Source organism: Sphaeramia orbicularis, chromosome 22, assembly GCF_902148855.1.
Source record: "Sphaeramia orbicularis chromosome 22, fSphaOr1.1, whole genome shotgun sequence".
NCBI lineage: Eukaryota > Metazoa > Chordata > Actinopteri > Kurtiformes > Apogonidae > Sphaeramia > Sphaeramia orbicularis.
In genome coordinates this window covers 10,317,600-10,329,777 of record NC_043978.1, presented here as the reverse complement: position 1 = coordinate 10,329,777, position 12,178 = coordinate 10,317,600, and the positions used below count along the sequence as shown (strand labels likewise).

The 12,178-nt window shown below is 37.1% G+C and overlaps 1 protein-coding gene across 2 annotated transcripts; it reads left to right on the top strand.

Moving 5' to 3' along the window:
* The first annotated feature begins 2,710 nt into the window (after positions 1 to 2,710).
* eapp (e2f-associated phosphoprotein) lies at positions 2,711 to 12,054 on the top strand. 2 transcript variants are annotated; one of them, XM_030126318.1, is made up of 6 exons: positions 2,711 to 2,865; positions 5,349 to 5,530; positions 6,262 to 6,387; positions 7,902 to 8,016; positions 8,313 to 8,438; positions 11,284 to 12,054. In XM_030126318.1, exons 1-6 carry the CDS (start codon positions 2,786 to 2,788, stop codon positions 11,570 to 11,572), a joined length of 918 nt encoding a protein of 305 aa, XP_029982178.1. In that variant the 5' UTR covers positions 2,711 to 2,785; the 3' UTR covers positions 11,573 to 12,054. The 2 variants fall into 2 exon arrangements, with proteins under 2 accessions (XP_029982178.1, XP_029982177.1); XM_030126317.1 differs by having other exon boundaries at positions 6,259 to 6,387.
* Positions 12,055 to 12,178: the final 124 nt, after the last annotated feature.

The window sequence follows — 12,178 nt, the reverse complement described above, 5'->3', positions numbered from 1 at the left end:
ACCTTTAACCCTTAAGGACCCAAACGTCCACCTTTAACCCTTAAGGACCCAAACGTCCACCTTTAACCCTTAAAGACCCAAACGTCCTCCTTTAACCCTTAAAGACCCAAACGTCCACCTTTAACCCTTAAAGTCCCAAACGTCCTCCTTTAACCCTTAAAGACCCAAACGTCCACCTTTAACCCTTAAAGTCCCAAACGTCCTCCTTTAACCCTTAAAGACCCAAACGTCCACCTTTAACCCTTAAGGACCCAAATGTCCACCTTTAACCCTTAAGGACCCAAATGTCCACCTTTAACCCTTAAAGACCCAAATGTCCACCTTTAACCCTTAAAGACCCAAATGTCCACCTTTAACCTAAACCATCTACTGATCTAAACTGTTAAATTCCTGTTGATCCACTAATCTTTTCAATCCATGTCAATAATTGGTGTAAAATACAGTTCTTCATCTTTTCATGGTCATCAGATATGACCATATTTGGACGTTCAGAGGCTCCGTAGTTACCGTGGAAACACTGTCATCTTCTACAACATTAATTCCCCAGTAAAACCCATGGAGTTGGATCAATGCCAGTGGATGGACACACTGGGTTTATGTTCAGTTAATGACAGATTAGACTGAAAAAGACACTGTTTATTCAGTTTTCTCTGTTTCCGATCTAAAAACCATCAACTTTAAACTGAGCTTTAATGAACATTTACGTGATCAGTAAATTAAATATAAGAAAATACAGGATTTACACTGGAAAAAAAAACACCAAATACAGAGGATAATATTATAATAAATGGTCATAAATCACTTAAGAAAAAGTAAATAGAAAAAGAAAATATTTGGGAACTGACACTAAAGTATCACTGGGTCTTTATGGGATAATCTATAAATTCATTAAAGTGTTACTTTTGTCTGTGTCCATTTTTATGATTAACATCCGTCCATAAACCACTGTTTATTTAATTCTAACGTCAGATACTGTCTCATCTGTGGTCTTTTGTTTCCATCTAGTGGCTGTTTACTGGAACTGCATCAGAATGATGACTGGTTCATCTCGGTCTGATTTGATTATGGATGTGTTCAGTGTCTGTATTGTCTTTATGGAATTAAATTAGTTCAGATACACAGGAAATGATCACATTTAGGAAGTAAGATGATAAATAAAGTCCTCCAACAGACTGTGGTTTAATTACTGAACACTTTAGATAATGTTTATTAAATGTTGGTTAAAGATTCCTCCTCCTTTTTTAACTCTGTCTGAGCTTTGAATAAAAACACCGACACAAACAGAACATCCTCCTACTTCAAAGCTGTCAAACATGCATGATGATCAAATGATCAAACTGACCTGAATGTGGAACCTGAACCAAAATGAGTTTGACAGCCGTGTCCTAGATGAAAAAAACAAAACAAAACAAAACAAAAACACATTGAAAAACATCAGACATTACAATTCATTTAAATCTAGCATCCAAATTCACCAAATCCTAATCAATCAGATATTTTTATCAGTGCATAAAGAAATCTATTGAATATACTGTGTGTGTGTGTGTATATATATATATATATATATATATATATATATATATACACACACACACATACAGGGTGGGGAAGCAAAATGTACAATGAACATTTAGTTGTTTTTTCTCAGCAGGCACTACGTCAGTTGTTTTGAAACCAAACATATATTGATGTCATAATCATACCTAACACTATTATCCATACCTTTTCAGAAACTTTTGCCCATATGAGTAATCAGGAAAGCAAACGTCAAAGAGTGTGTGATTTGCTGAATGCACTCGTCACACCAAAGGAGATTTCAAAAATAGTTGGAGTGTCCATAAAGACTGTTTATAATGGAAAGAAGAGAATGACTATGAGCAAAACTATTAGGAGAAAGTCTGGAAGATACTATTAAAGAAGAATGGGAGAAGTTGTCACCCGAATATTTGAGGAACACTTGCGCAAGTTTCAGGAAGCGTGTGAAGGCAGTTATTGAGAAAGAAGGAGGACACGTAGAATAAAAACATTTTCTATTATGTACATTTTCTTGTGGCAAATAAATTCTCATGACTTTCAATAAACTAATTGGTCATACACTGTCTTTCAATTCCTGCCACAAAATATTGTAAATTTTGCTTCCCCACCTGGTGTACATATATATATATATATATATATATATATATATATATATATATATATATATATATATATATATGTGTGTGTGTGTGTGTGTGTATATATATATATATATATATATATATATATATATATATATATATATATATATATATATATATGATATCAAACATGACAAATTACATACATTCTACAACTATGATGCTCCAATACACTGTATGTCCTTATTTATGTTTTATAAACTGAAAGATTGAAAGATAGACTTTCATCATAGTTATAAACACAAAAGAAAGAAAAAAGCCATATAAAAATCAAACTAAATTCTGTATAAATTAACTCTAGAGCTTTAATTAAACTTGTGTTGAAATATTAAGACTTTATTCTGTGAATTAATCTGCTTATATTCTTCTAGTCGTTATTATTTTCTTTTTATTTTAGTTTAAGTGACAATGCATCATTTTTATTTTATTTTATTTTATTTTATTTTACCAACTGTCAAAGTGAGTATTCCTATCTAACAGCAGAGGGCAGTGTGAGTTGACGCTTCTGCCGAATATAAACAAAAGAAGAAGAATTGCGGCGACAGAACCGGAAGTGAGTTTCTTGAATGGACTCTGACTCATGATTAAACTTGTGTAAAACAGTAAAAATGAACAAACTGGATACAAGTTCGGAGTTTGACTCGTATGAGATCGAGGAGCCGAGTGATGAGGACCGAGCCGTCAGCAGGTACGGACTTTACCGGCTGTTTTAACTCTTTAAAACCGGACAGAATGAGGCTAACACGCGGCTAGCTGCCACATGCTAACGTGTAAACAAACCAACACAACTGGAGCTTTTTCTGTCTGAAAGTCTGTTTTATTCAGATAGTTATTGTTTGGGTTGTTTCTTCTTTATTTCGTTAATGCTGTGAGAATAAAGTGAAACTGTTTCTTCAACACGGCGTAGCTTTAACAACACAAAAGCTAACACATGGCTAACTAGCTAAAGATGCTAACATGTAAACAAACATCTATAAAAGGTTTAATTAGTGATTTTTTTCTACTGTTGTTCACTGAGACAATTTCTTCTTTAGTCATTTGTTGGTCTGTAAAGCTTAACATCAACTGATTACAGTTAAACAGGTTAAAGAGAACCTGAAACACTGGACAATGTTCGTGTGGTTTATTTTATTTGTAGCTGAGCTAATACATGGATGTGCAGTGAAGGCTGTTTTTCACTTGATCTAAAAACTTGGTTGTTTTTCACTTTCCACAGTATGATTTAGTTTTCTAATGCATCCAAGTTTTATGTCAGTGCCATACATTATCTCAGGTACAAAGAAAATACACCACAGACATGTTATTTGTTGTTTTGTGGCCTCCTTGAAGTATTTATCATATTCCATACTCAGATTCATATACACTATATTGCCAAAAGTATTTGCTCACCTCCTTTGACTCACATATGAATTTCAGTGCCATCCCATTCCTAGTCTATGGGGTTCAATATGATGTCGGTCCACCCTGTGCAGCTACAACAGCTTCAACTCTTCTGGGAAGGCTGTCCACAAGGTTTAGGAGTGTGTTCATGGGAATTTTGGACCATTCTTCCAGAAGCACATTTGTGAGGTCACACACTGATGTTGGACAGAAGGCCTGGCTCTCAGTCTCCGCTCTAATTCATCCCAAAGGTGTTCTATGGGGTTGAGGTCAGGACTCTGTGCAGGCCAGTCCAGTTCATCCACACCAGACTCTGTCATCCATGTCTTTATGGACCTGCTTTGTGCACTGGTGCACAGTCATGTTGGAAGAGGAAGGGGCCAGCTCCAAACTGTTCCCACAAAGTTGGGAGCATGGAATTGTCCAAAATGTCTTGGTATGCTGAAGCATTCACAGTTCCTTTCACTGGAACTAAGGGGCCAAGCCCAGCTCCTGAAAAACAACCCCACACCATAATCCCCCCTCCACCAAACTTAACACTTGGCACAATGCGGTCCGACAAGTATCGTTCTCCTGGCGACCGCCAAACCCAGACCCGTCCATCAGATTGCCAGATGGAGAAGCACGATTGGTCACTCCAGAGAAGGCGCCTCCACTGCTCTAGAGTCCAGTGGCGGCGTGCTTTACACCACTGCATCCGGCGCTTTGCATTGCACTTGGTGATGTATGGCTTGGATGCAGCTGCTCGGCCACAGAAACCCATTCCATGAAGCTCTCTGCGCACTGTTCTGGAGCTAATCTGAAGGACACATGAAGTTTGGAAGTCTGTAGCGATTGACTCTGCAGAAAGTTGGCGACCTCTTCGCACTATGCGCCTCAGCATCCGCTGACCCTGCTCTGTCAGTTTATGTGGCCTACCACTTCGTGGCTGAGTTGCTGTCGTTCCCAAACACTTCCACTTTCTTATAATACAGCTGACAGTTGACTGTGGAATATTTAGGAGCCAGGAAATTTCACGACTGGATTTGTTGCACAGGTGGCATCCTATCACAGTTCCACACTGGAATTCACTGAGCTCCTGAGAGTGACCCATTCTGTCACAAATGTTTGTAAAACAAGTCTGCATGCCTAGGTGCTTGATTTTATACACCTGTGGCCATGGAAGTGATTGGAACACCTGATTCTGATTATTTGGATGGGTGAGCCAATACTTTTGGCAATATAGTGTACATGTAAATAAAATGAATAGATGTAATTACAATGTGTGGCATCTGTATATACCTCTGTTTATGTCCAAAACTATTTAAGTTACCCTGGATGGTTACACATATCCTGGTAGAAAAAACAGTTAGTTTTATCCTCCAGATGTTCATAATATGAGCAAAATAAAATAAGATTTCTGAGCAGATGTGTTTAACATAAGCATAAACTGACTAGAGTGTGATTTTTTTTCCCTCTATAAATATTAAAAGATTTCTCAAAGGTCATTAAAATTGTCAATATTTAATGTTTTTGCAGCTGCACTCAAACAAAAATGGACATTTCTACTTGAAAACTGTTAAAGTCATGTTTAATCATGTATCTGCAGTAATAACAGACGAATATTTAAAATAATCAAAAGCACTGAAAATTAAAGAAGTAGATAAAAAAGTCACTCACTCATTCATTAACTCATTCATTCATTCATTTACTCATTTATTCATTAACTCATTCATTCACTCATTCATCCATTCTCCTCGCTGTAGGTTTATTTGTTCTTATTTGACATGGTTTCCTCTGATTGTGTCTCAGCTCAGAGGACGAGCTGGACGTGCTCCTCAACGGGACTCCAGAACAGAAGAAGAAGCTGATCCGAGAGTATCTGACGGGGGAGAGCGAGTCATCCAGTGGGGATGAGTTCGAGAAGGAGATGGAGGCGGAGCTTAACTCCACCATCAGGACCATGGAGGGAACCTGGGCTCCAAAGGCAGCAGGTAACGCTGACGCGTCCTGTTTCATGTCCTTTAACCCATTTTTGGACCTTTTTTATTTCCTGATTGTTTTGTCTGCGTCGCAGCTTTCAACATGAAATTTTGGAAGAAGTTTTCATTTTTAGTTATATTTTTGAAATCCAGTGTCCAGTAAAAATGTTAAATGTCACTAATTTTCTCCAAAATGAAATGAAAAAGTGAAAAGTGCAAAAAGACTATACTGGAAATATATACGGAAAAATATTGAAAATATACAAAAACTATAAAGAAATACTGAAATATATGTAAAACCAACTCTTCTACAGGTAATAAATATATATAGCATATAAAGGATGTTTATGGATGATGTAAAACCATCAGTGCTACTCAAATTAGATGATTATTATTAATTAATCTGCTGATTATTTTCTCAGTCTATTAGTTTTTTAGTTAAAATAATGTCAGTTTTTATTCTTGTTTGTTTTTTGTTTTTTCTTATCATCAGCCAAACATGTAAAGACACTTCATCAGGTGTTTATAAAGGTCAAAGAACTGAGCAAATCTTCACCTCCTTGTTTGAGGAGGTGAATCCAGTAAATGTTTGACATTTCCTTTGGGAAAATAAGTGAAATGATCCAGATGACGTTTCCTTTTTTCTGCCGAGTCACTGATGAATCATGAAAGAACTGACGCTGACGTTCAGCCAAGTGTAAATGTGAATGAATCCATCATGTGTTTTAATCATCCTCCAGCAGAGACGTCAGGAGGAGGAGAAGGAGGAGGAGGAGGAGGAGGAGGAGGAGGAGGGTCTGGCCTCCCAAACTCTGCCATGTACGATAAAGTTTACTTTGACTCGGACTCAGAGGACGAGGACACGCCCAGTGAGTACACAACATGAATATGGATGAGTTCATTGGATCCAGCTGCAGGGAAACACAAGTTAAACAGCAAAAAAGAAGCACAGAGTTGGATAAACATTCATTAATATTTAGGTTTTTAGTTATTAATACAATTATTCATTCCTGTAGATCTTTTACTGACTTCAAAGTCTTAAAATTAAAGCGCATTGAGGTCATTTTTAAGTAAATTTCAGTCTGAGTCTCGATTTCAGGTATTTAGAAAGGTAGTTTATCTATGTATTACAGATCTGTCTGTCTATTATAGATCTATCTGTCCATCTATTAAAGATATATCTATTATAGATCTATATCTATCTATTATAGATATGTGTGTCTATCTATTATAGATCTATCTATCTATCTATCTGTCTGTCTGTCTGTCTGTCTGTCTGTCTGTCTGTCTGTCTGTCTGTCTGTCTATCTATCTATCTATCTATCTATCTATCTATCTATCTATCTATCTATCTATCTATCTATCTATCTATCTATCTATCGATTATAGATCTATTTATTTATTGCATTTACAGGGTGGGGAAGCAAAATTTACAATATTTTGAGGCAGGGATTGAAAGACAGTGTATGACCAATTAGTTTATTGAAAGTCATGAGAATTTATTTGCCACAAGAAAATTGACATAATAGAAAATGTTTTTATTCTATGTGTCCTCCTTCTTTCTCAATAACTGCCTTCACACGCTTCCTGAAACTTGCGCAAGTGTTCCTCAAATATTCGAGTGACAACTTCTCCCATTCTTCTTTAATAGTATCTTCCAGACTTTCTCCTAATAGTTTTGCTCATAGTCATTCTCTTCTTTCCATTATAAACAGTCTTTATGGACACTCCAACTATTTTTGAAATCTCCTTTGGTGTGACGAGTGCATTCAGCAAATCACACACTCTTTGACGTTTGCTTTCCTGATTACTCATATGGGCAAAAGTTTCTGAAAAGGTATGGATAATAGTGTTAGGTATGATTATGACATCAATATATGTTTGGTTTCAAAACAATTGACGTAGTGCCTGCTGAGAAAAAACAACTAAATGTTCATTGTAAATTTTGCTTCCCCACCGTGTATTTATAAACATCGTCTTCAGATGCAAGTTTTATGTATAAATATGGTTTTAAAATGTTTAGTTTGTAAATTTAATGTTGGACTTAAACACTGAAGAACTTTGGCTCACTTTGAAATAAGGAAATTAAAAAAGAAAGAATGAAATTACATCGGGGACATTGTCACTGACGTGTAAGGCCAAATATTTCTCAAGCAACGTTAAAATCATCATCATTCAGATTCAGTTTCTTTTTTGTCATTTAAACATGACATCATCGACGCAAAACCAATGATGGTACATTGGCCTCAATAAAAACACAGATAGACCACTGTGAGTAAAATAAACAGGATCAAAATCTAAATACATATTCATAAATAAATAAATAATACACATAATAAGCAGGGTTAGGGTCAGATGTTTAACCCTGAGTCCTCGTCTGCAGGCAGTTCCACCGGACGGAGGCGGAGACAGAGGATCATCCCGACCAATGACGAGCTGCTATACGACCCCGACGAAGACGACCGGGACCAGGCCTGGGTCGACGCCCGGAGGAGAGAGTAAGACCCGCCTTCCTTCACTCTGACTGGTCGGTTCGATCTGTAGGTGGTTAACCCGGCGGCTGGTCCTTGTTCAGATTAAGTCCCGCCTTCCTCTGCTGTGATTGGTTAGTTTAATCTATAGGTGTTTAACCTGGCGTGTGGTCCTTCTTCAGATTAAGACCCGCCTTCATCCGCTCCTATTGGTTGATTTAATCTGTAGGTGTTTAACCCAGGGTCTGGTCCTTGTTCAGATTAAGCCCCGCCTTCCTCCACTCTGATTGGTTGGTTTGATCTGTAGGTGTGTCTGTGTGCAGGTACACCAGCAGGAAGCGATCGGCGCCGTGTCAGTCTCATCTTCGACGGCCTCAGGGTTTACCGAGCAGCGACGCCGTCCTCAACTGTCCCGCCTGCATGACCACGCTGTGTCTGGACTGTCAGAGGTCAGAGGTCACGCAAGATCCACAACAACAACACAACATCTACAATAACAACACAACATCCAGATCCATTTACTCTGATAAAGGAAGAGGACGATATAATAAAGGGTGTCGATGTAAATAGCTGTTGGTGTTTGAGGGTTAAATCTGTAAAATGTGTCGGTTCAGATGGTTTTAAACATCAGTGTTTTCCATGAGGATCCATCAGAGCTGATGATGTTCTGGTTTAAATGTGCAGTTCATGACCTGATTTAACACTTTAAACCACTGTCACATTAGGTTTTGGACTCGAAGAGGTTGAATATAAAGTTGTTTATATAAGTTTAGTTTATATAAGATAGTCTTTAAACACATGAAAAAGTCTTAAACTCAGGCCGTATAATGACTTGAAATGTTTTAGAATTGAGTCTTTCAGGCAGTAAAAGTTGACTGGGTGTTAATACTTTTATAAATCTGCATTAACTTCAGTCTATTAGGAATCAATAGTAGTTCATGTATTTATTTGACCTATATTTGATGTTAGAATATAAGGTGGAAAAAGCCTCTTTTTTTACATAATATAATACAGAAGGAAAGCAGCAAATAAAGTAATTCAGAAGAATAAAACTGAAAGATTAAAATGAACTGAATGACGTAAAACTAGAGTAACTGGTGATAAAATAGAATAAAAGGACGTTCAGTAAAATAAAAAAACAAACTTTAACATTAAATATAAAACAACAACAGTCTGATGTAAATGATCTCTGTCCTGTTTATGTGTTTTCATGTCGTTATTACCTTCGCCAGGAGGTATTGTGATCACTTTGCTTTGTGTGCATGCGTGTTTGTTTGTTTGATTGTTAGCAAGGTAACTCAAAAAGTTATGGACGGATTTTCATGAAATTTTCAGGAAATGTTGATACTGGCACAAGGAAGAAATGATTAAATTTTGGTGGTGACTGGGGGGGGGGGGGGGGGGGGGGGGGGGGGGGGGCAGACGACACAGATCTGTCTTGGTGGAGGTCTGCGCTCTCCGAGTGCTTTTCTTGTCCTCATAATATAATTAACTAACTCATCCACAAATGGACAAAAGTCTGTGGACATGTTGAATTCAGGTGTTTTTTTTCTAACAATAATAATGACAATAATGATTAATGTCAGAATATAGTTTTATATTATGGGATAAATATCATTGCATTGGTTAGTTTAGGATAAATTATTATCTTTGTTTCCAAAATGCCTCAGAGATGGTTTGGACTAAATTTCTCTCAACAATGATTTTTTTTTTTTTTTCTATCCATGACTCTGATTTTAAATGTTCTTGTTGTAATTATCCAAATTACGTCCAGAAATAACGAAAAGAGACTGGGTTTAAAAAGACGCATTCCTTTTTACTGCAGCAACTTAAAAACACACACAACTTTCACAGCTCGTGGCATATGTCAAATTCCTAAGCTTCATGAGTAATGCTAAGCCTCATGGGAAACATAGTTATCTGAATGCAAACAATCTTAGCATTCAGTATTGCTTATTTTAACTCGACTTTTAACATAAATCACATATGAAATGTATTGTATGTTTTACTCAGAAATAAATTAACTGCAATTGCATATGCATCATGAAATTGTAATCACTCCAAACACAAATTACCTATACTATATCTTCCCCAAATAAAGTCACAACACTTCTACCTTTTAAATGTCTCTAATATTTTTCCTGCTCTGACTGTAAATAATAATTTTTTCCAAATCTAACCATTTACTTTGATCACGTCTCACTGAGGAAGAAAAATCTACCATTAAACTTTAAGGAAATATTGTCATTATTATGAATCTTCTCAGTCATGGAGTCCCTTAAGGCTCAGTTCTTGGACCGATGCTGTTGACCTTATATATGTTTCCTATAGGTAACTTTATAAGGACATCATGTAAGATGTCCTGTTCCTGCTGATCTGAGATAAAAACATCAATATTAATAAACAATATGATATTTATCCCATAATATAAAACTATATTCTGACATTAGTCAGTATTGTTTTGGATCCCAGACCCCTGTTAGAAAAGAATAGTTGTGTGTAATGGAAAAAATCTGGCAATACGATACAAATCGCAATACTAGAATCATGATACGATATATCACAATATGTCACAATACTGTTAAAAAGGCAATTTTTTATTGGTTTTGTTTCTTTTGTAAAGATTATTTCCTGGAAGAATTGAGTTACACCAGAAATTTGCACAAATGCTAAACACATTTTTATTTGATCCCAACAGGATCTAATGCTATATCACAAAATGCTCCTGTGTTCAAACTGAAATTCTGTTTTACAGACATTACAGTTTCAGATCCTGTTCAAATGTTCATATTCTATTAGTTCAGAACTAACATCAGAACAGTATTTTAGTTCAATCCCAACAAAGGAACTACCATTATTTAATAAAACAGTGTTAAGTAATAATAAATAAAAATATAAACAAAAAAGAAAAACAAAGATGAACCTCCACAATCTTGAATTTCCCTTGTATCTATCTATCTATCTATCTATCTATCTATCTATCTATCTATCTATCTGTCTATCTGTCTATCTGTCTGTCTGTCTGTCTAATATCTGCATTTGAATAAATTCCTAAAAGTTTTACACAGTACACAGTACAGTACTTTTAATGTCGATACAGTATCATGAAATGAAATATGACAATATATTGCAGAACTGATATTTTCTTACATTCCTAGAAAAGAAACACCTGAGTTCAACGTGTCCACAGACTTTAGTCCATTTGTGCATCAGTTTGATAAACATGCTACGAGGCTAACGGTGTGCTTTGATATTTGTGAGCTGAATCCAGGTTCTGGTTTTGTTTCTACTCAGACATGAGACGTACCGGACCCAGTACCGGGCCATGTTTGTGATGAACTGTACGGTGAAGACGGACGAGGTGTTACGGTACAAAGGCCAACCGGAGGGGAAACAGAGGAAGAGGAGGAAGAGGAGGAGGGGGCCGAAGGACGAGGACCCGAGGCCAGACCCGGAACCGGAGGGACTGGACTCAGATGAGGTCTACCACCCGGTCCAGTGTTCTGAATGTTCCACCGAGGTGGCTGTGTTCGACAAAGACGAGGTTTATCACTTCTTCAACATCCTGGCCAGTCACTGCTGAGGAAGAGGAGGAGGAGGAGGAGGCTGAAGGATCTGGACTAGGATCTGACCCTGGGGGGACTGGACTCATCAACATCCTGGCCCGTCACTGCTGAGGAAGAGGAGTATGTTTAAAACGAGGATGATGAGGATGATGATGAAGATGGAGACGTCCTGGTTCCTGGACGTTGGCTCCATTTCCAGATCTTCGTTGACATCATTTCCTGGAGTTAAAACTCAAACTTAGGTTTATTTTTCAGATGTTTGTGATGGGATGGTCTCAGCGTCTGATCAGGAACATGGACGGGTGTCAGTGTTTTGGGTTTTTTTCTTCATTCCTGACGTTTTTAATTGATCAGTTTCCTGGTTAAACCCAGATCAGGCTGGTTTTATGGTCCTCCAGGTGCAGAACGTGTGCATGTCGAGTCAATCTTCTGTTTCACTGGAGGTGAATGTTTTTACCAGAATCGTTCTGGAATAAAACCTGAACAGTTTGGACTCTGAGTCGTGTTTTTGTGTCATTTAGGTTCACACTGCAGGCCTTAAGGCTCCATTCAGATTTTTTTGCTGAAATCTGATTTTTTAAATATTTTTTTTGGACCTGGAAATAAGAAAACATAACAACCAC

Bases quoted from the DNA above. Each gene is read 5' to 3' on its own strand.
- eapp (XM_030126317.1), top strand. From the start codon at position 2,786: ATGAACAAACTGGATACAAGTTCGGAGTTTGACTCGTATGAGATCGAG. The intron at 8,017-8,312 runs GTAAGACCCGCC...GTCTGTGTGCAG, and splicing joins GTCGACGCCCGGAGGAGAGA to GTACACCAGCAGGAAGCGAT. The intron at 8,439-11,283 runs GTCAGAGGTCAC...GTTTCTACTCAG, and splicing joins CTGTGTCTGGACTGTCAGAG to ACATGAGACGTACCGGACCC.